We start from the raw sequence: 24,241 nt of genomic DNA on the forward strand, positions 1-24,241 counted from the left end.
TATCGATATTATCCTCGAGAAGTTACTGGGACTTTCATAAAAAAATTGTTTATAATGTTGAAATAATTTATAAAAGCAATACCCAACCAAATTATAGCCCTATTTTTATGTTTACTTTTCATTTTATATACATATCCAATACTATCGCAGGCCATCGATAGTGCCGGTTAGAAGTACTATCGTACTATCGATGGACTCATCGACTTTTCCACACCACCAGCGCATAGATGCATCCGAAAACGACTATTTATATTCTCACCACTCGCGTTCGAATTAGCACGGCAGCATAAATATTTAAAAACGCGCTGGGAACATGCAGTTGCACAAACGCAGAGCCAAGCAAAAATATGGCCAGTAAATTATGTCATAAATGTGAAAGTGTTTTAAGTTGCACTGCAGCGGCAGCCACAGCAACAACAACAACAGCAGTAGCAGTAGTAATAGCAACAAAAACTGCACGCATGTGAGAAAGGAGTGCAAAGTGTGAGGAAAAAATCAATTGAGAAGAAAATTGCATCTATGCTGTCGCGGCCGAAACGAAAATAAGTGAAAGAAAATATATTTATATATATATAAAGTGCGTTCGGGGTGTGTGCGTTTGTGTTTGTGTAAGGAAAGGAGGAAGAAGCAGAAGAAATAGCAAAAGGAGGCAGCAACGACAACAACAACCGAGAGAAAACCGCCAGCAACAACAACAACCATCAGCAGCCCCCTAATAAAGAGCAGAGAAAAAATGAGTTCAAGTTGTGAAAGGTGTGTGCCGTTAAACTACAAACTACAACAACTAACATCAACGGCAGCAGAAACAGCAACAACAACGGCAATCTCCAGACAACGCGAATGTCGAAATTGTGTGTACAATTTATTAAAAAAGCAAAAGCAGCAACAACAATGACCAACTGCAGATGCTTTTGTTAAATATATTGTTGTCTTTTGAATGCAGAAAAAATTTCCATGCAGTGCGATTGGGTGGGTGGGCAAAAGGAGAGAGAGATGGTGGGGGTGGGCGTGGAAGCGGGTGGAAGAAGAGAGGCGAGTAGAAGGAGCCGCCTTTTGACAGCTGCGTTTGCTTGCCTCTGTGACTGTATGTGCGTAAAAGTGCGTGTGTGGGTGGGTACACTCTCTCTGCTCCTACTCCTTCTTGTTTCGCTTGCATTTTCTTTTACCTTGATTAAATTCCTGATTTATGCACTTTTTGGCTCTTTCGTGGCCTCAGGCGCCTGCAAAATCGATTTTCTGGCAAGGCGCGGCAACAAGCGTCGGCCGCCAAATGTGCCAAAAAGAGAGAGCCAGAGAGAGTACAAACACATACACCCTCATTCTCTCCCAACTCCCATTCTCGCCTACATCTTGTGTGTGTGTGTGTGTAAGGATTGCAATTTTCAAATAAGGAAAAACCGGATAATGTTTGACTAAATATGTTTGTCAGCATAGAGAAAAGCCCAATTGAATGGGGGAAAACCGGCACACACACATATATTTGGAAACTACGCACAATGCTGATTTTGGTCAACTTTTTTTCTTTTCCTTCCATCAAATTTGCCTCAATGAATGCCCTGAAATATTGAATGAAACATTTGTTTGCTGGGAGACTTAGCCGTTGTTGTTTTTGCTGACGCTTTTGAGGGCGTATTTTACCAAAGTTTCGTATCTCGAGAAACTCACATTCCTGAGATGCTTCTGTTGGTTGCTCGAAAATAGAAGCAATCGCATTTTATGTCTTATTTATGTGTATTTCTCGCCCTCTCCCGGATCTCCATCTTTATCTTTACTCCGGAATAGCAGAATAGAATGGGTAGAAATCATCGAGCCACGTACCAAGGAGCACATGTACGCCAATCTCACCACAGGCGAATGTGTTTGGGATCCACCAGAAGTAAGTACATATATCTGTCTCTATATCCATATATCTATAGAAAATTGTTTTAAAATAACATTCTAAACGGAAGTTAGAGAAAACTTGAGAGCAATTCAATTTAAAAAATATTTTGTTATAGTAACTATGTCCGATTTATATGGTCTTTGGGAGACGGGGTGGTATTTGCAAAATCAAAAGGCTTACCTTGAGGGGAACATTTCTAAACTTTAAGATTTGTACACGAATTCAGAAGTAAGAATATTTCCAGCAGCTAATAAATTGTATAAAAGCTTCTTGTCAAACAAATATTTATGTCTGACCTTTCTCTTACTTTAAAACTAAATCCGTTCGTTATTAGTATAGAATATAGAACATCATCTAATCTTACGCAATATAAGATCTTGCCATCTTTATGGAGTTCAACGACCATGCTCAAGGGGGGATACTTCATTGATTAGATGAGTAACTTGTTGTGTGGCTAGTTGTTTAATTACTATTCTGGGTCACTTGTTTGCGCAATTTTCTTGTTTGTGTTTGGCTTGCAAATTTTTCGTAACCCACTTCGCCAAGTGGCGTGACCAAGGTTAATTATATTAAAATAACTGTCGAATGATGCGCGCATCATCATAACCATTCTGATATAACAGCCAAGTAAAAGGAGGAAATGTTGCAGTCGTTCATGCCTCAATGCAAATATTTTCTCCATCTAAAGGCATAACTTTTCCCTTTCAGACGAGCCAGAAAGAAAAGTCATTATCTGGGTTTTCTGTTTGCTCAAATGCTTTCGTTTTTTCAAATTTTATATGCTGTTTGGTTAATGCGGCAAAGCCAAAAGGTGTTGCAGGCTAATAACTTTGGTCTCGCCTGCAGGACGAAGCCGAAAGGCAAACATCGTCCAGACGAACAAACCAGGCCAGCCTTCTTTCCTTTGCTTTGATTATTCCTTTTTTTTACCTTTTCCTAAAGGAAGTAGTGAAAATTTCATTGATTTTGTTGTTGGCCTGCAATGTCCTCGTTTCGCTCCTGATTGCACACACATGGCTTCTAAAGGTATTGGTGTGCGAGAGAGTGCATGTCCTGCTTCCATAATGAAAAGGCTTACACGATGAGCTACACAGAAGAAAATTCATAAGCTTTCCTTATTTAAGCCCGATTTTCAAAATACTTTATAGTTATAAAATCTAAACATTGATGATAATATAGGTATTATTTAATAGGATTGTTAAAGACAAAGTTTTTAAGAGGAACCATAATAGTAAAACTATTAACTTGAATTTAAATATAAAACTATTAATCATTTATCAAACAAATTATTTTGTTAAGTGTATGTGGGCGTAATGTCCACTTGGAAGCCATGATTTATCGTCCTGCGTCCCTTCTTCCGCTCCCCCCGCCCCTTCTTCCCTTATCCACCAAAAGGCACTGCAGCAAAGTAATTTTCTCTCTCTCTCTTTACTCTCTTCGAGTGTTTATTTATGTGCATTTCATTTCGGTTTTTGTCACTCTCACTCTCAGTTTGACTCATCGACTACGTCATCCGCATTCTGGCCACACCCCCTCTATCCGCCCAACATAAACACTGCTCTCGGCCAAAAAGCGAAAGAGACGAGAAGATAGCAAAAACCATAATATAGGTAAACTATCAATGGACTTGATCCCAAACAACTTTATCGTTGAGTTAATTAATGATGGTTTGTGGTTAATGAATAGAGGGGCTACAGTAGTCTCTCGAAAATAAAAGAGTTTTAAATCTGTCCGAATGAAGAAGTTAGTTAAAAGTTTTTCTGTAAATATACGAAAACACGAAAATATTGTTTATGAGTTAATATGATGGCAGATTTAAAACTAATTTCTTAAAATAAATAAACTATGTTTTTATTTTTGCACCTTTACTCGATTTTTATAAACTCTTATTTTTAACTATGAGTTGGCTATAATGATGTTCTGATATTAGATTTATTGTTACTTAGGTTTTGAAAAAATATGAAAATGTATTTTCTTTGTTATTATCTAACTTTTTGCCTTCCCCAACTTCATAACACATTTCTATTCCTTTGCAAATACGCCAAAGTTACGATTCCGGAGCTGCTTATTGTGAATTAACAGCGTAAAGTCGACACTTCCGTCTCCATTCTTCTACTTTCCGAAGTATTCAGATAAGGTCTATAAAAACCTGCCCTCGATTCAGTATCTGATTGCAGCTACTGCAATTGTTGCCGGCTGCTTCCCCTCGTGGCGACGAGGAAGTGAATCCTTTTCACTGCGCCATATAATCCACACAATTTATGCAGGGCGGCGTGAAAAAGACATTATAAAAGATGGGGTGATTGCACCACCTTGACGTGCACCCCTTTCCGTAGTCATTGTTTCACCCTCGCTCTTTTTTTCCTAACGGGCTTTAAATTAGCAACATTCTGTACTGGTTTTTTGTTGCTTGTTGGCCAACTTGCTGCTTTTTGTTTTAGCCGGGCTCCCTTTAGTGTCACCAGCAGCAGTAACAGCAGCAGCCACAGCAACAACTCTCGCTGCTGCGTTCATTGTACGTGATTTGAAATTTATTCACAATTGTTGGTACACCGTCTACTTTTTTCTTTGCTTTTTATTATAACTCGAAATTACTGCCACTCCTCCCCGTCTTTCTCTTCAACTTTTTCATACTGTTTTTTTGTCTCTTTTTTGCCCGTTTGCCTTTGTAAAACTTCCGGTTGGCAGGGAGAAACAGAAAAGAAAAGTTGCCCACAAGTTGCACGTCCATCGCTCGTTTCATGTTTCACATTACGAAACCCGCCTCAAGACCTCGACTGCCGAATCAGAATCCGGAGTGGTGACGACGACCAGCATTGGATGTTCACGTGCGTCCGCCGGCGTCATCCAACTACTGCTCCGATCCCCTCCAAAAGAGGGGGTGGTGCCATTCCCCCAGCAAACCAAATGCGGCGCCTCCTCCAAAACGGTCGGACCTCGATCTGGGCCTTCCTCGCTTCAGTGGAGGGTCTCTTGTGCTACGCAATCGTCAAAGTATTTCAATTTTTACTGTGGTCCCTCTTGGCTAATCTACCTTGGGGATATTAGGCTCAAGACAAGTGAAGTTTCTGCAAAATTTATGGATTCTTAGCTGTAATTTTAAGACAAATTTTTTTGTATTAAAACATTTATAAAACTATTTACTTTTTTTTGCTGTTAAGTAGCAACTTTTGAGAGAAGAAAATTACAAAAATAAAATTTTATTAGTAAAAACTATACATCTAAGTTATAAATTACGTTTGTTTATCTGTGTTCGGTTTTATAAGTTTCGTTAAATCAAAATTCATAACCCGCTTGCTGAATATGTATGTCATGCATTATCTATGATTCCAGACCTGAAGTATTCCTTAGCACCCTGTCTTGCTCTTGGTCGCTTGGCTATCGCCCATTGCCTTCTTGGGTAAAGTTTGATTTCCTGTCGTAGGGGCCAAAGTGTGCTTTTGGGCTGCACACAGATACACAACTAAGTGCCGACTTCTTCCGCTTTGCCTGGCACAATTTGAAAGCAATTACCAAGTCAATTAAATGTGCATAAATATTGCTAATGAATTTCGTCTTTTGGAGCCTATTGCAGGCTAAAAAACATAACAATTTTTAAAACCCCTGAGGGGTGACTGTCTGTGGGTAATGCAATATCAGTGTCTTGGGGTTTAAATTTTTTCTGAATTTCACTTACTCATATTAAGTGAAAAAGTTCAATTGATTTATAAATATTAAATTGACTTCATCCTAGAAACAAATCAGTCCGTTTTATGTGTCAATCAAATTAGATATCTATGGCACTATGGTTTCTGAACTATAAGCTATAGAATAGGAACAGTACCATAAATAAGCCATAGACTAGGCTCTTTCACTGCTCACTGATCTATAAATAAAAATCTGAATTGGATTTCTCAGATATCTGCTTGCCACTACCCTAGCGGGAATGTGAAACATGTGCCCAACTCATCGATAACTGCATTGCCGTAATCTATAAATTGGACTATTTCATTGTTATTGCTTTTGTCTGGAAAAAGTTATTGGGGATATATGGCGCTTATTCGAAGAGAAAAATAAGCAAAAGAAACTTTCAATTGAAGACGGAACTATACGTATTTGCTTGAACTGAACAACAATTCAATTCCATTCATTGGTTCCCGAAACTCGGTGACACATTCCATTCGAATTTCAAGAGACGTGTGTTCAGTAGTTTCGATGTTATCGCCTCCATGGGTTCTATTTCGGGATCTGTGCTGGGCTTTAAAATTCGCTCTGCCGATGACCTAATTTACCAAAGAGCAACTAAAAAAATGCTGCGATGATTTTTTGTTTGTTTTTACTTTAGTGTGTCTGCGTCTCATTTAATATCATTCGGTTGTTTTGTTTCGATGCATGATTCACAGATGAAAGGAAAAGCAGATCGGTCCAAAACTGACCTCGGCCATAGTCTTCTTTCTGTATACGGAGAACTCTAGACTCAACCCGATTAGAAATCTTGTGTGTGCCTCGCTTCTTTTTTCGCCTCGATCGACCCACTTGCCGCTGATTAAAAGTTGAAATTGTTTTTCAATAAGCGCCAGACGTACTTCTCCACATGCCACATGCCCCATTCCATGGTTGGCAAATTGAATGGAAGATAACGAAACGAAATGCATTATTTGAGGAATCTATATATAACGCTTTGGCGCAATTGGGAAATGAATGGGGTCCCAATAAAATCTAATCAATTTAAATTCTTTGCAATATCTTATATGCTATATATTATTTTTGAGATAGGAATCATGTTTATATATTTGTATATCTTGCTGATTAAATATAGAACTTTCATCTTTAGTCATACAGGGCGTGTGAGTAACAAAACGTAATGATGGTGTTTTCCCAAGAAGAAAAACATTCCGACACATTAATCCATAGGAATATCATTTCAGTATGGCAAAGCATTTCCATGAGATTCTTGGGTGCCAAAGATATAAATAAAGTAATACTTAATTGCAAGCAAATACTTATAAAAGTTCAACGTAGAACGAATATTTATTTTGCAATTCAGTAACTATGTATTGATTTTAATGCAAATTAAATGATAACAAAAATAACTTAATTGTAAATGTGTAAATGCAAAATAAGAGGCATTGATTTAATTAATTGATTACAACCCACCTCTCAGTAAATAAACTTTGTGCAATGGGCAAATTTCAGCTGACTTTTTTGTGATTAAGATGTAGGCCATCCCCCCATTGTTATTCGTATTCCATAATTACAAAAAATATTTGGAATTTTGTACAAGGCCGCAAATGAGGTCGAGTTGGTTGATGTTTCTTTTTATAGTCCATCTCGCATTTAACTGGAGGCAGCGGGAAATCGGTTCATTGGAGGCAGGGGAGAGAGGACTATCTGGATGGATGACTGACTGAGTGACTGACTGACTGGCAGTTGGAAACGCAACAATGCGAAAAGCGTAACGAGGCGACATGGCATCTGAGTGGCCCATCTCCGCTGGGTGGCCTTGCTCCCAGCCAGCTCACAGCCCCTCCCCCTTCTAGGCCCCATCGTCGTCTGGTCGCGCCCACAAATTATGCAACATGCAACGCAATCGGGGGCGCCGCTTTGAAATGGAAATGAAAACCAGAAATGAAAAGCAACCAAGCCGAAAGCTTTCATTTGCAGCGGGGTGCAATGGGCGTTGAGCGGTGGGCAGGGCTGGTATTGTTGTGGTTGTTGTTGTTGCTATCAGTGGCCAGTTGCAACCACAAAAGCAAAAGCAACAAAACGCCTGCAGGCAGCTGGATTAAAAGTGGGCGTGGGTCAGGGACCACCCAACACCCAACGCCCAACTGGCCCTGGCAATTGCAACTAAAGCTGAGGTCTCCAGTCGTCGTGTCGGCTGTGGGCGCATCTGCAACGCAAAAGTTCAAGGTCAACGCTGCTGCTGCTTCTGCTGCTTGTGCTGCTACTGCTGCTGCGCTTACTGCATGCATTTTGCAGAAATAACCCTGACTTCTGGCCAAGACAGAGATGGCGAGCACGGAGCGAGCGAGATGCAGCGGATTAAGCACACGCGCCTCGCCAACAAGGCCAGATATTAAAGGGAGGATTAAATCAGTGATGGAATATGGAAAAGTAATAGTTGTTCCTAGATATTTAGGAATATTAAAGTTATCTTTACTCAAAGTAACCAATAACTTCATGTAATTGACTAACTTTAAGATAAGGGAATTCAATTTGCTTTTTTTTTCTGGATTAAATTTTTGTTTAATTACCAATGAGCAAGAGTTTTAGGAAGATCGTACTAAATAATTATAAAATTATAATTACAAGAGTCTAAAGTATTATTTACAAAGCGAAAGCATTTAATTATTCAGCAACTTGACTTTAAACTGTTTTAACCAACCATTGTTTTATTTTTAAAAGAGGCACGTTTGTTAAATTCCAAAATTTCGCATGAATAAGAGGGCTGTGACTCTCATAATGATTTATTGTTTCATTTTTAAATGGGAAAAAGTATACGGCAAATTATATAACTGAGTGTTAAGATAGTTAGCAAAGTATTTCGAAAAGTATCACCCATCAAACTCCACGAAAAAGTCCAATTAATATATAAGTATAATGATCAACTTGGCTGCAAACCTTTCACATAATAAGGTACCAATAATGCAACGTACCTTAGATAAAATATACAAAAAATAAATACTTTTCCCAACACTGTTACGGGGCAATGCAGTCGAGGAGCCATCAAGAATTTTTGTTTGTTAAGCACTTGTTGTATTTACTCGGCAGATAAAACCCTTCAGATTCAGATTATAAACACACACACACTCACTGGCACTCTTTGTGCTCTCGAGTTTGCTGATTAAGCCCGAAGAAAAGCTCTCGAGTCGAGATACCAAAATAAATCAGCTTTTGTGTAATTGTTGGATAATTCAAGAGGAGGGATAAAAGCCAGACGGCCTACAACAACGGCAACAATAGAGCCTCCAAAGCTTAAGCGGAATGGAAACTTATCATTGCCAAAGCCAGTGCTGAATGTCATTGGGTCCGGTGTCACTTCTGATGAAACTACGTTGATGACACAAATGTTGAAACGTGCTGAAATCTTAATGCTTAAAATATGTGCAATATATCTTTGGGAAATTGTCTTTACAGAAAGAAATTGATTTTAGAAAGCTTGGAGAAAATAATTTGTGAGGTTATAGTCCTTCCCTTAAAGGCATTCATAAGAATAGAGATAAAAACAAAAAATGAGTCTTGTTTTTGCAATAACCAACTTAATAAAGTACGAAAATATAGTTTTAAAATAATAACATTATCTGATTATTTTTAAAGTGGGTTCAATGAACCTTTTTTTTTATTTTAAGAGATGAAAATTTCTGATAAGAACAACTTTTATCACATGTTTTCAGAGAAATTAATCACCTGAGAAAGTAATACTTGATCTGCATAAACAGGTGAAGAATATCCGGTTAGGAAATATCCATCGATCAACTTTAACTTCACCTCAGGGCATATTTATATTCATGAGAGTTTATCTAATAAACACACGTTGATCTCACGTCCCACGTGTTGCCCCTATCCACAAAATCCTCCTCCACATCGACCCGACCCACACTAAATCACACACACATGAGTACACTCTTCGGTCGAATGACAACGATCCAAACTAATTTTGCCACGCGTACCGCGTTCTGTTCTCGTTCCCGGCCTCAATCCGTAACTCATTCCCGTTCCGTTCTCGCTTTACAGGATGTGCCAATTAAGCGGACCGACTCATCGCAGTGGTGGGAACTGTTTGATACGAATACCCAGCGGTTCTACTACTACAATGCGGCCACACAGAAGACTGTGTGGCACCGGCCGAGCAAGTGCGACATCATTCCACTGGCCAAGCTTCAGACGCTCAAGCAAAACACCGATCCCAGTGAGCGTCGTGAGCAGACAACGCCCCAAAAGCATCAGCACGCACAGCAACAGCAGGTGCAACATCCTTCTCAGCAGCAGCAGCAGCAACAACCCTCACCCATGTCGGGGCCAAACAAGAAGGGACGGGGCCATCAGCGGATCAGCGGTGGCAATGGTACGGTGGCCAGTTCCGAGGAGAAGCTAACTAGCAATGAAGTGATCTCTAGTCCACGTGGCCGTCAAAGTTTTCGGTAAGTTGAGATGAGTAAGCCCATTTGGGGTCTGCTCCCACTTTAGTTTACATCTCAGATTTGTTTACATTCCCTTCTGGTCCTTTTTGCAGCGTTGGCACGGGTGACTCATCCCGCTCGATGGAAACGCAGCAGCAGCATCCACAGGGCTATGCCTCCAGGCGTTCGCAAGGTGAGTGCTCTGCTCAACCCCTACTTTCTGATGATGATGCTGATGACTCATTTCGATATCGATTAACCTTGATAGACTCCTGCAACCAGTACAAGGAATCGGGAAAGTCCAGCGACTCGAGTCTGTCCAGTGCGCATGGCTACAGGCGGTTTAATGACGGCAGCGTTCCGGGGTCAGGACATCCGGATAGCTTGCGTCTGGGCTCTCTCCAGAAGCATCAGAGGGGCGGTGGCAAGGACAATGGAGCGTAAGTATTTGTGGTTTGGTTTCCATCACTTCATTGGCTTTAAATCGCTTCTATATCTTCATATTCATCTCTGCTTTCGCTTGGGTTACGGATCGCCTTTCAGTTTTGAGATGCTGCAAGAGAGCACCAGTTCGCATAATTTACCGCATGGCAGCACCTCCACATCCTCATCCTACGCCGGTGGCAGTGGCTATGGGGACAAGTATTTCGATCATCAGCTGCTGCCCAACCACCTGCAGGGTTACTCCTCCAAGTCGTCGGATATTGCCTCCCCCACTCACTCTATTCACACGCCTCAATCGCAGAAGAAGAAGATGTCGCCGGATGCAGCGCCTGCTGCCCAATACAACTACGCACAACAGCAGCATCAGCAAAGGAACGCACAACGTAGTGGCGGAGGTGGCGGTGGCGGCGGAGCACCAGTGGGAAAGTCTTACGGAGGCGGTAAGAATAATTATCTTAGCTGTGTACTTTGTTTAGCTGCAGGAGTATAATTTATAAATTAGTACAAAAAACTTTTTAAGAAGACTAGAATCATTTGCATATAATTTACTTATTTAATACCTTTTAAAGTTAAAAATTTAGAAAATTTGAATGCAGCCTAATGAAGTTTATACCACAACCACAAAGAACATATTTCTAATATTTGCCCGTATTCCTTTTTAGATCGCGAATACAAGGTATCGCTGGCCCGCTCTGGCAGTTTCATGTCATCGTCGATCAATCCCGCCGCCGCCGGTCACCACAGCAAATCCTATCGCAAGAGCAGTGCAGAAGCGGCGAATGGAGGAGCTGCCAGCGATGACTCCATGCACGAGAAGTATTTCAAGTCGGTAGAGAATACACCGCTCTCGCGCCGCCGTCACACAACCAATGCCACCAAAAGCGGAGGAGGCCCTGGTGGTGGTGGGGCAAGTGGCAGTAATACGGCCACTAGTACGGCAGGCAGCGGAAGCTCCAGCCATAAGAAGCACTCCAGCGACTCCAGTCCGCAGAGTCCTATTAGTCCGCAGACGAAGAGCTCGCGTCAGGCGAAGACGAGTGCCACCAGTGCTCTGCCCCAGATGCAGCATTCCCCACGACTCCAGGAGCCAAGTCACAGCCTTGATTTGTTGAGTCTGGAAAGGATTTCGCTCGGGAAATCGGGGCCCATATCGCCAGGAGGTGGCACAGAGAACATTGGCTTGCTGACGCACTCGTCGCGCGGCTCCAACGACTCCGCTCGCCAGCGGCAGAAGTCCAATAACTCAACGGCAAATCGTTCTCAATCACATCATTACCCCGGCCAGGGATCTTTGCGACACAGTGCCAGTTCCAGCCTAGACAAGCGTGGCTACCATGGTGGAGGCGGTAGTGGCGATGGAAGAGGAGGACAAGGAGGTGAAAAGCGGCGCTCAAAGCAGCATCAGTATCACCAGCAGGCTGACAACAGCGACGTGGAGTACGACAATGGAAACACCTCACCCTTATACACCAATTGGGATCAGGTGATGCCCCACCTACTGCCTCTCAAGCAGTACATCCTGGAGCAGGCCAAGTTGTCAGGTCGCTATGATTACCGTGGTGGGGATGGAGGCGATTCGGACTCATACCATTCAGACAGTCAGTCGGAGCACTCGCTTTCAGGTCACGAGCCGGACAACGAGGACTCTGATGGTGGATCCGATACGCATGGCGGCTATCTGGAGCATAACTATGGCATGATCGACGACTACGCCAATATGGGTGATAGTGTCTCCTACTATGCTTGCATGTATCCACCGCACGATCCCGCTGGAAGAGAGGATATGTAAGTATAACCTGGAATATTATATTCTCCCTGTTGATCCTATTTAACTGGTACGTTTTCGCTAGCTCCGAAAATGTGGAGGCTGTGCTAGAGGGGATTGGCGGCAATGTAACAGAACCTTCAGCTCCAACCGCCACCGTCCCCAAGCCAAAGCCCCGATTTCAGAACTCATACTATGACACCGTATCGCACAGTCCTTCAGTTGGAAGCGGTTACCACGGTCAGCAGCTTTACTCCAATACGCCGCCCTATTCCGGGCATGGCCATGGTCATCACGTTCCACCACCGTCGCTGCCACACCAGCAGCAGCTGCACCTAGAACCGAGTGACGCTAAAGAAAAGCAGTCGCAGACCCTGCCTTCACCGAACCGGCAGATTTCGCGCCTAGCTGGAGCCGGTCACCTGGGATCCGGACCAGCTGCATCATCCAAAGAAGATACCGGCCATGGCCACAGTCTCGTTGCCGGTCAACAGCAGGCTACGGTGGGCAGTTTAACGCCAGCCAGCCTTTCTCGACCTGGTAACAAAATGGCACCGCCCTCACTGAAGCCCACCATCCAGCAAATATTTCCACCCAGCGAACGGGCGCCCGGAATGGGAGGAATGGGTTTGGGTGGCCCTACATTGGCCTGCATGAAAGAATGTGATATCGAGAAATTTGCTGCCGACAATCTGAATTTACATTCAAAGGGAATCTTTCGAAAGAAGGCATCTGTGCGCGACATGCTTAGTTGGACGGCGGAGGGTATCAGTCGACCTATGTTAGCCCTGTCCCGGGACAAGGCGGACAAGAAGACGGCCATCGAGCTGTTCAAGCTGGTGCAGATCTACATGGGTGATCGCAAGACCAGACACACAAGCATGACTCTGAATTCAGTGGCCATAGAAATTATCAGTGCATCCTTACCACAGCAACAGTAAGTCGCTTAAACTAAGTAAATCTTATAAATGGTTTTTACATTTTAATTTATTTACAGATTAAGAGATGAGCTTTATGTCCAGTTGTGTCGCCAGACAACAGAGAATCCCAAACGAGAGTCGCTCATCCGAGGCTGGGAACTGATGGCCATCTGTCTGTCCTATGTACCCCCTTCGCCAACGTTTCAACCGACGCTGCTCAAGTGAGTTTTATATAATGTAAAAATCAAATAACCCTTTCCTAATTAAATATCTCGCATTGCAGTTATGTTAATCGGCATCGCGATCCCTCGTTTAACACTTGCTTCATGGAGGTTAGCAAGTGGCCCATCCATGTGCAGATCTCACACTACGCCACAGTTTGCTGCCGTCGCTTAGATCGCATAGGCAGCGGTGGACGGCGACTAGCCAAGAAGCCTTCTGTTGATGAGGTGGAAAAGGCGCGGGTAAGTAAAATCATGTGAAAATTATAAAACTTTTTAAATATTTTCTTAAATGTTAACTTTCAGCAACAAATCTTGAGGAATAGCATGTTTGGAAACACGCTGTCAGAAGTGATGGAGCTCCAAAAAGATAAGTTTCCATTCCGCAAGCTGCCCTGGATACAGACCACACTTTCAGAGCATGTAAGTTTTCATTTTAGTTAGTCAAGAACATAGTTTGATTATTTTTTAAATATTTGTACAGGTGCTGCTACTCAATGGAAAGCAGACTGAAGGAATCTTTCGCGTTTCTGCGGATGTGGACGAAGTCAATTGTATGAAGAATCGCCTGGATCGGTGGGATGTTCCTGATTATAAAAACACAATGGGTAAAATATTAACAACAGTCCTAAGATAAAGTTGAGTATAATATAAATATTTTAACTGATTCTTTAGTTGATGCACATGCTCCAGCCAGTCTGCTTAAGCTGTGGTACCGGGAACTATACGATCCGCTCATACCAGATGCATACTACGAGGACTGCGTAAACACAGAGGATCCCGACAAAGCCAAAGAAATAGTTAATAAGTTGCCCGAAATAAATCAGCTGGTTAGTAAATTAACAAAAATTGATTTTTCCTAATAAATTTAGTACCACCCTTTTTTTTTTTCAGGTTCTAACGTATCTAATACATTTCCTGCAACAATTCTCGATATCCGAGGTTGTTACCTGCACCAAAATGGACTCCTCTAATTTGGCCATGGTGTTTGCGCCGAACTGTCTGCGCTGCACATCCGAGGATCCCAAGGTTATTTTGGAGAACGCGCGCAAAGAGATGTCCTTCATGCGGACTCTTATTCAACACATGGACACGACGCACGTGGCCAAGCTGGTCTAATGGATTGTTGGCCAACTGCGATTAGCAACTACCTACCTACCAATCTATTAATATGTAAACGTTATTAACCTATCCTAACTTACTACCTACCAAATCTAACTTAAACTCAATTTGTATTTATACAAAGGATGATGATGAAGAACGATTAATCTTAAATCCTACTTTAACTTTAACTCGTTTTGCTACTCGAATTTTCTTACTAATTGCTACCAAAAAACGGAAAGTCTATTGATTTTATTTTATTTCATAATGTCTAGGAGCTTGTTAAGAACAATGGCAACAACCACAAATACTCGAAGATCTTGTAACTCGTAGTGCTTTTTCAAACCAAAAATAACTGAAAGATAAATCCAAAACTGAAAACTCAATGTGTGCATGCCTAGTTATGTCTCAAATTGTAGTTGAATTAATTTATTTTGCAATTTATCTGTTGTTTTTCTTTAAATGGAATTTAAATCAAAGCAAGCAAGCAAGCAAATACTCAAAGAAACTCTTAACTCTCAAAACAATGCGAAGCAAAGCAAACCTTGAACAACTTCTTGCGAAGCCTATAAATAGTTATAAAATAAAGCTAACGATAAATTAAATTAAACTCTATGTATTATGATGTACTGTACTGTATGAAAAAAGGATGATCAAGGAAGGAGAACCGACAGAGAGAGAGATAAGTGAATCAAATGCAATAAGAGGTCAATGATGAAACTGCTTATTAATTACTTGCAGCCAACGTAGTGCTATATACAAAATATTTATTCATTTGCATAAATAAAACAATGGAAATAAATTAATAAACCAATGTTCAAATCCAACGCAATTTCATGGAGAACAAGTCAACTGAAAATATATAAAAATATGTATTGAAAACCGCAACTTTCGAAAGTGATCGAATAAAGTTATAAATGTAAAACGAAAAGGTACAAATTTCGTCAATTTGTTATCGGTTCGCACATGCTTATAGAGAGTTTATAAATTCAGCCAGTTCTTCCTTTGCCATATTATTTAATGCGTGTGTGAGGAATATTTATGCCCAATTTCGAAGTCATTTCAAACCGTTTGTCTTCTGATAATTGCTAATAATTTAGCGTCACTTGACGACCATAAGCCCCCCAGGCCATGGCACCTTATCGAACATCGTTGTTTGTGGCTGTAGACCTCGTCAATGTCTCAAATTGGGCGCATTTACTTATCGCATACCACCAAAAAACGCTTTTCTCTTCAAAAGAATTTGTGGTTTTTACTTTTATCACCATTCATTATTCATTATTTTGGTTTTAATTTTTTGTACAAAAAGTACAAAATAGTTATTGAATGGTCGTTACTGCCTTTCCCATTGAGAGCTTACTCCGGACCTCTTAGCCCCCCAATATACCCTATTCAAACCATTCACATATTGATAAATTTGAATACTCACCTTGTGATATGTCACAAAATGGCCGTCAGGCCGGGTGCAAAATGTTATATCTTGTCGGTCGATGGGATTTTGTCGGGGATTATACAATAGCGGAGAACAAGTGTCTGCTCATGATGAAGCGGTGAAGTTTTAGATCCAGGGATTACAAGTGCACTCGGAAGTACAGACTTCTTACTTATCTTTAAAAGACGACTTTGCATAAATTAGTTTTTGAAATACTTTGATCTTTTTGTAACCTATGGGATCTAAAACATTAATAAGGTATTTCGTTTATTATTTGAAAAAATTAGATATAATTTTCTGTATATATATTTACATATCTTTCTTGTATCTTGAAGTTCCATGAACACCCCTAGATTTTATTAAAATGAGATACGATTTTTGTACTATTAATTTTTCAGTGGAAGTTCAAGGAAACTTCTATATAAGTTGATTAGCTAAGGTGCTTCAGGTGTCATAAAATCTTAATCGGCAATCGATTGATTGTAGTTTACAGCCTTTTCAGCGAAGAACCCCCTAAAATCTATTTGCAATACATTTTATCACCTTCCGGCGAACTCTATCGAAATGAATACTATTATTGCCTAAAATCACATGAAATTGAGTCATTTATTAGTGATATCATCCAACTTTGATCAAAGTTGGTCGAATTTCTAAAAGTCACCATTAAAGATCATGACAAACCATGAAGAACTTTAAAGGTTTTAGGGATATGGATTCAATAAAGATCGTGAGAACGAAAAATATAAAAGTTTCTTCACCAACTGTAACTAACGAATCAATTGTTACCTAAAACTTCTCAAAAACGTATCTTTAAGATACAAACTTATTGGGGGCGACTTGAAAAACAATATCTGAGAGGTATCTAACGAGTAACGTTGTTGAATCAGCAACAATAACAACAATTGAAGGCATTTATGGGCTCTACTGTTTTTTTTATCACCCAACCCAAAGGCCGAAATCAGAAGTAATCCATCATCTGGGAGGCTTTACGAGGAGCCCGAGTACAACTGATAAGACACCCCCGAAAAACCTAACCACAACTACAATTATACAAACGCATATATTGTTCCCGAAAAGCAGAGAGAGATGGCACCATAGCCGAAATCATAACACAAGCTCGATTACTCAATCAAACCGATATCTTCCGATGGGAAGGACACCTCTCAGAGGCGGGGGCGGTGGGAATGAGCTAATAGAGCGAGAGAGAGATTGGTAATTTTAATTTGTTTACAACAACAATCAACAGAATATAATAACTGAACAGTAGCAGCTAGAGAGAGCCGAAGAAAACCAGGTAACGATACCGATAAGGGGTGATTAACAATTACTCGATCAAACGCACCGACCCGCCGAGTGGGAGGGTGGTTGGGTTGGGTTGCTGTGGTTTGGCAGCTCAATAAGCGGCCGAGGAGGTACCGTGATTTATACGACGGGCTGGGATCGGATCGCCGATTGGGTGTCCAACCGAAGCACTGGGACACCGACTGGCGATGTTGTCGAGCTGTCGTTGCCAGCAATTGGAAATTGGAAATCGAAATCGAGTGGAGTGGAGTGCCATCGAGCGAGCCACTGGAGCGCCCACCAACCACCACTCGCTTATCAATCGATGGCCGGTAGCCCGGCATTATCTCCCAGGCGCGGCATATCTACATACCGCTCTATTATTGTTAATATTGATATCTACCCATTAGCACAACATTATAGGTACAATCTATTATATTCTGTGAAATCAGATTTGGTAGAATTTATAGCGCCCTAGGCTCTGCGGCGACTTCTTCAACTGGTTGCCATTAGTTCACCGCCTGCGGCCGACGCAGTCGCTTCGATCGCTCCGGAAACGTTCAGTTAAACCTTATACGGTGATCTAAACTAATAATTAAACAACGCAACATGGATATCGGTACCAAGTCAAGTAAAGCCGCCTTCTCCATTGAGAACATATTGAAGCAAAAGACAAGAAGTGCACGGAGTCCAGCTTTGGAGACACCCCATCGATCTCAGTCGCGCCGGGGCTCCTCTCAAAGCCCTGTGACGGGAACAGTCGGAATACCATCTCCACCTGCATTAGCCATACCCAAGGCAACACTGGCCACCGCCTCATCCTCCGCCAATCCTGCATCCACCTCAAATATCTACGATCTTTCCCGCGAGGCAGCTGCCGCTCAGTATGCCCTCAAGAATCTAAACTCCAGTGCCGTGCTGGCACCCACCTCTCTGCGCTTTAATCCCATCTATCCAGATCCCGCCTCGCTGTTCTACCAGCAGGTACTCAATCTCCAGAAGAATCCCTCGCTCTTCATGCCACACTTCCAAGCAGCAGCAGTGGCAGCCGCAGCCGCCGTCCAACCAACAGCCTACTGTGATCAATACAGTCCATTCGCGATGGACTGCGAAGGTTGGTAAATCATAAGATTCATTGGATAGTGTAAACATATTCTCTTTGATCAATAACTATTAAAGATAATATATGGTACGAGTATATTTATTATTTTTAAAGGGCGTTTTTAGCATTTGCATTAGTAAGAAATACCTGTTCTAGACATAGAAATACAGATATATGGATCAAAGAAGAATAGTTAAAATCTTTTATGATTCTTTTTTTTTTATTTCACTTATTTTATATATTTGGATATTGAAACATTTCTTTACCATTTATCATTTTTTTTTATAATACATTGATCAAGAAGGAATATTTAAAGAAAATTTATACCCAAAATAACAGAAGAGTAGTTATCATACAAAATCATATTAATGAGTTCCATAGTTTCATACGTTGCATAGATAAAAAATAGTTAAATGCTATAGATTGTAAAATAATATTTCACAATTAAAAAATATTTAGAAATTGGGAGTCATAACCATTTAAAAAGTATTATGAAAAAACGGAAATGAGTCACAAACTTTGTAGCTGGTATTATGAATGAATGAGCACTACAATTATCACTTAAAGACTGAAATGTTGATAAGCGTTAATACGTTCATATCTTAAGAAATGATATGGTAGTTCTTTAAATTTTAAAATTACAATAAACTGTATTCCATGAGTTAGAAACATTCTCACAGTTTTATCCAAAGATTAAGAAAAAGGGTTGGGAACTACCCCAAACTCAAGTCATTGAACCTGAGCCTGGTGAGGTTGACCAGGCTGAAGACTTAATCTCTTCCATCAAACTGACGTATGGAAATTGATCGACCATGGGAACAGTCCTACATAAAATCCTCATTTTAATACAGTCTTAACTAGACTAAGTCCAAAGTGTCCGAAACACCAAATATCACCATGGGGATCCCACACAAAATGGGCCATAAACATGATTAATGTGTGTGTGCAGTTGGGTGTTTGTCAAAGTCAAGTGTTGGCGCCAATGCCACTTCAAATCTCACTTTTCCCATTCCCCAAAAACTGCATTCCCTTGTTAGTTCTCAGTGCAATGTAACGGTAGATTAGCCCCAGAAAATCAGGCAGGTAAAATAGAAGTCCGTAATGCTGATAGCGTTACAGCCCCCAGTTCCATCCCTATACCAAAAAGCCACGAAATATTTTCGACGGTCTTATCAAAATGACAAATATTTGAAATTGAGGTGAGAGCCATCAGAAACTAAGTGAGGGGATACCAATTGACAGTTTGGACCCTATTTGAAAGGGATTATTATTGTGTCAGAAAAGTCAGAAAATTCATTCATACAAATGAGCTTAACTGTGGGAAATATAAGTAAATTTCTAAGATTATTTTATAAATCTTAACCATAATACCTTTTCAATTGATAAGCATAGATTAAAGTTCCAAAAAAAAACCTTAAAAAACACAGTCAAAATCTCTATCAAAGAATTTTTACTGGCCATAAAAAGTATACTTACAGGTTTAATCAAGTCAATAACTCAAAATCTCAATTGCATTCTTATCACTACGTTGCAAAATCTTGAAAAAATTTAAATTGAGTTTCGTTAATATCATACTACGCCTTTAGACTCGTAGAGCATTGATTAGTTTAGTGTGCCATTGATCAGCCAAATTTCAGATAGGTTCGTATAGCCCACTCCATTGCTATTGCTATCCCGATTTCCGATTTGTTTTGGCTTATCTAAACGACAAATGCTATTAGAGGCGATTAATAGGCGCTGTCCATCATCTTATGCCGACAATTGCCATTTGATTACGATAAGCTCGTCCGCAGTCGACACTCGAAAAGGGGGTTAAAGGGGGGAGGTGTTCGACAAGTACCTGATATGACTTTATACTTTCATTTGGACACGCACATTATAAAATAATAACAAATCCAATTTTCAGCGATTAAACGCTTCTTTCTGATGGAACAGATTGGGGGTCTACCTTTGGGGGAAAAGGAGTCTTATCATTAGATATGCCACTTAATAAAAATAACCGTTAATAAGTCTATTTGTAACAATTTAAATTATGGCATCTGCAATCGAATGTTATTTATTTAATATTTTAGATTGGTCCCCAAATGAGGTAACGGAGTCCCAAAAATATCAGATTAGTTCAGCAGTGCCTCATGAGCGTAATTCAAATATTCGACAAGTGCGAATTTCCGTTACGTCAACTGAAATGCTCTCGATTTCTTATCAGATATATACTATATACATATATAGTACCACAATCGGATTGCTTGTCGGGTGGCAATTGATTTCGCTCAATTGCCCGGGAATCTCGGCACTCACTCAATCCATTTCGCAATGGCTACCAGCTCTTCAACCACTTACAAGTGGGCGTTGACATATCCCCCTGATACGGATACTGCTGCTATATAGTATATTCCCGAACACTCATACACTTGTACGACTCGGAATTGTTGTGTCCGATTACCTTGATAAGAGTCGGTGGGCGGAGATAGGGGAATGGAGCCGCCGCGGCCACCAATCAAAATCCAATGATTGCACCACTTTATATCGGGTTGATAATTTAAACTTGCTATTTAAAGAAATCGATTGTTCTTGAGTTATCATGTTAACTTTCAGTTATCTTTGCCTGGAGGATAGGGTTTGACATGTCACTTTGATAAATTGAGTGTACCTATTATATTCTTAGCGTTATATATCGAAATGATAATAAATTAGTATCAAAAAACTTATCTTTTTATAAGACTTATGTTTTAAAGTCCAGAAGAACAAAAAAATAACATGCCTTATTAGACAATTTGCCTATTTTTAAAAGCTATTTATAATTACTTCTGCAACCTCTTAGTAATTTATTTAAAACAAAGCTCTTAAAACTCTTACTTATTTCTGGTATCTTCCGTAGGATTCCCAAATCCAGCCACCGCTGCTGCTGCGCTCTACTGCAACGCTTATCCGGCGGCTAGTTTCTACATGTCAAACTTTGGAGTGAAGCGAAAAGGTGGCCAGATCAGATTCACCTCCCAGCAGACAAAAAATCTCGAAGCTCGATTCGCAAGCTCCAAATATCTGTCACCTGAAGAACGTCGGCACTTGGCACTTCAACTGAAACTGACTGATCGCCAGGTGAAGACGTGGTTTCAGAACCGACGGGCCAAGTGGCGACGGGCCAATCTCAGCAAGCGCAGTTCATCCGCCCAAGGAGCAACAGCCACGGCAGGTTCACCCTCCTCCGCATCGTCAAGCAGTGTTCCCATCTTGAATCTAGGCAGCGGTAGCAGGAATGGCCAGCAAAGCGATGAGGAGGATCGTATGTACCTGTCAGAGGATGATGAAGACGACGACGAAGAGGAGGAGGCGGAGGAGACCCCCAAGTGAAGCTCGAAGATTGCCCACTTACTCATAAGATAGTTCAGCTTGTAGTTAGGTTAAATAAATTTATTTCAATAGATTAATGGGTAGTACTTGATAGGGACAGATCCTAGTGGAACTGGTAGCTGTCTAGACAGGCGCAGTTGGGCAAGGTGCAGCGTGGTGCCAGGTTGGATAAATGTCCCATGGTCACCGGGAACGAGAGTGGTACGAACCACTTGGGGTAGGCACAAATGGCTGCTGCTGCTGCCGAGGCGCTGCTCCCAAAGACCGGCGGCTTCAGCTCCACCATCGATTTGTTTTGATACTGAAAGGTAAGATTTTATACATTCCAAAATTTTCAATAGGTAAAATGGTTTTAAAAAGTAACGGAGGAAAAGAAAATAATTATGTTATGACAAAATTATCCAATAATTCTAAATTGTTCCAAAGTAAAGATCAGGAAGTTCTTCCCTACCTGGTCTGTTATAACAGGCCTGAAAGCGCTACTCCTGGGTGGCGTTGTCTGAGGCACACTGGGCAAGATTCCAGTCTCCTGGTTTGGCAGATGGATGCTGCTGGTGACATCTACTGGAGAGGTTTTGCCCGTGGGTGAGACATTTTCAATTGCCCGAATCAGGTCAAGATCGCAGCGTTTGAGAACCAGTTCCAGAACAGATCGCTTTCGCTGAGGAAAGAGCTGGGCTAGCATATCGATAGCCGTCTGGGAAACGTTATCCCTTCGCGGAGCACTGAGATCCTGGGCAACGGCTGGTGGTTCGTTGTACTCCTCCTCCGGCGTCTGGGACTGCTGTTTCTGCTTGTGTTCCTCTGAAAGGGGCTTCTCCGACTGGCCATCTTCCCTCTTAGGGCATGGGGAACTGGGCTGGGTTACCGACAGACCGAAAATGTTGCCCGGCGGCAGAGTGTCAATGGATCGACCAGTTTTGTTGGCCACCAAACGCATGGCAATCGCATCCTCCACGGCCTGCTGACGCTTCAGGGCAACCTGAATGAACACAAATGGAAATTAATATGCGACAAGTGAACGACTCCGTCTGCTGCTGTTTGACTTTTCTGCAAACAACGACCACAGCAATTCCTTGGGGTATCACCCACAACAACATCCACATCCTAGCCACGCCGATCTAATGAAATGCGAGACGGAGCCACACTTGTGCAAACAGTTTTGGTAAGCGGATATTTTGGTCGATTTGTTCCTACGCTTTGACAACTTTCCATCATCATCATCACTAAAGGGGAGGGACCGGACTGGTTGACCTGAATGAATCTGTTCCCCGTATTCCGTTTCATTGGCTGTTTGAATTGGACTTGGAGTGGGTTTTACCCCCACTTCCCTGCCCAAAGGTTATTTGTGTTTCGAATTGAACGCTTGGCCAGTGCTTAATCTAAAGACAATATAAATGGCACAGCTAACTATTTTTCTAAGGAAGCTGGCAATTGAATTCAGTTACACAGATTGATTGAAATAGGATGGGGTGGCTTACATTTAAGTTCTGGATACAAGTAATTGAGAAAACTATCAGACCCATAAACTAAGTTGTGTTTGTTTTTTTAGCTAGGAATATACTTCGAAACTAAAATTATATCGTAAATTATTACATATATACATATCTTGGGAATTGGAATTTGGGTTCTATAGTAGGCGTTTTAGTTCATAAGCTGTAGAAATAACTAATAATTTAACTACGTCCTCAAACTGATGCATAAAAGGTTTTTTACCTCTATGTTTGTTATTTAGGATTTGTTTTTATATGTAAATGGGACATTGAATCAATAAGGTAAAAAATATATTAAATGTGATTTTAAACGTACTATTTTTTCAAATTTGTTTTTATTTTCTAATTTTTTTATTTATAAATGAAAAATCACCGTAAAATAAAGAACTTTTAAAAAATCTAACCACACCTAAAATAGTTGTAAGAGACCAGAAATTTCGTTTTAAAATTTTACCAAATAAGTACTAATATTTTTGTCTTGATTTAAGAAAACATCGTTGGCCTATGACTGTTTTGACTGTAATCATTGTTACTAGTCACCTTTTAATGAAAAATTAAATAATATGCTCTAAAATAATTTTATCTCACCTGAGCAGCCATAATGCGTTGTCTCTCAAAGATCAGGACACACTTGGCGCACTTGCAGTTCTTGTAGGTGCATAGCTTCTTATGACCACGTAGCTCCGAGATAATCCCATGGTTTCGGCAGCGGGCGCACTTGGGCACCCGATTGGCGACCTTAGACGCTTGGGATTCAATTACTTTGGATGTTTTAGGATTACCGCCCAGGCGAGGACGCTTGGCAGGTACTTCACCAACAGGTTCACCACTTAAACTGGCCATTATAATTTGCAACGCAGCCGAGAAAAGGATTCAATTAAAATGGACAATTGCACAAAGAAGTTTCTGCTTTGGCCGAGATTTGCGACTTAGTTGGGGGCCAGCAAAAAGAAACTAAATTTTAGAAACACTGACCAAAGGTTTTGGAATTGTTTCAAAGACTTGCGGAAACTTTGTTGACTTACGCAGGCGCATTTGATTTGATTTTGTTAGTTGAGATTTGATTTCTGTGATTGGTGGTTGGCAGATTATTTGACTCCGCCCTCTAAAGTTTAGTTAAGGGTTTATGGGTGGAGCCAAACTTTAC

General features: G+C 41.0%; 3 protein-coding genes across 4 annotated transcripts; 2 read left to right on the plus strand and 1 right to left on the minus strand.

Annotated features, from left to right (window-relative positions):
- The first annotated feature begins 215 nt into the window (after window positions 1-215).
- LOC108110216 (hornerin) lies at window positions 216-15,050 on the plus strand. 2 transcript variants are annotated; one of them, XM_017219198.2, is made up of 14 exons: window positions 216-753; window positions 1,783-1,876; window positions 9,599-10,005; window positions 10,098-10,177; window positions 10,253-10,424; window positions 10,528-10,868; window positions 11,091-12,213; window positions 12,279-13,130; window positions 13,191-13,334; window positions 13,397-13,577; window positions 13,641-13,757; window positions 13,819-13,942; window positions 14,010-14,164; window positions 14,229-15,050. In XM_017219198.2, the coding sequence occupies exons 1-14, from the start codon at window positions 734-736 to the stop codon at window positions 14,451-14,453; spliced, it is 4,035 nt and encodes a 1,344-aa protein (XP_017074687.2). In that variant the 5' UTR covers window positions 216-733; the 3' UTR covers window positions 14,454-15,050. The 2 variants fall into 2 exon arrangements, with proteins under 2 accessions (XP_017074687.2, XP_017074688.2); XM_017219199.2 differs by having other exon boundaries at window positions 1,786-1,876.
- Window positions 15,051-17,679: 2,629 nt separating this feature from the next.
- Window positions 17,680-21,674, plus strand: LOC108110173 (hematopoietically-expressed homeobox protein hhex). Its single transcript, XM_017219096.2, has 2 exons — window positions 17,680-18,262; window positions 21,129-21,674. Exons 1-2 carry the CDS (start codon window positions 17,758-17,760, stop codon window positions 21,599-21,601), a joined length of 978 nt encoding a protein of 325 aa, XP_017074585.2. The 5' UTR covers window positions 17,680-17,757; the 3' UTR covers window positions 21,602-21,674.
- A 30-nt stretch (window positions 21,675-21,704) lies between these two features.
- On the minus strand, window positions 21,705-23,937 carry LOC108110174 (doublesex- and mab-3-related transcription factor A2). The gene is made up of 3 exons (XM_017219097.2): window positions 23,683-23,937; window positions 22,053-22,583; window positions 21,705-21,902 (listed from the first exon to the last, which is right to left on the minus strand). Exons 1-3 carry the CDS (start codon window positions 23,935-23,937, stop codon window positions 21,705-21,707), a joined length of 984 nt encoding a protein of 327 aa, XP_017074586.2.
- Window positions 23,938-24,241: the final 304 nt, after the last annotated feature.

This window comes from Drosophila eugracilis, unplaced genomic scaffold, assembly GCF_018153835.1.
Source record: "Drosophila eugracilis isolate 14026-0451.02 unplaced genomic scaffold, ASM1815383v1 contig_1135, whole genome shotgun sequence".
Classification (NCBI taxonomy): Eukaryota; Metazoa; Arthropoda; class Insecta; order Diptera; family Drosophilidae; genus Drosophila; species Drosophila eugracilis.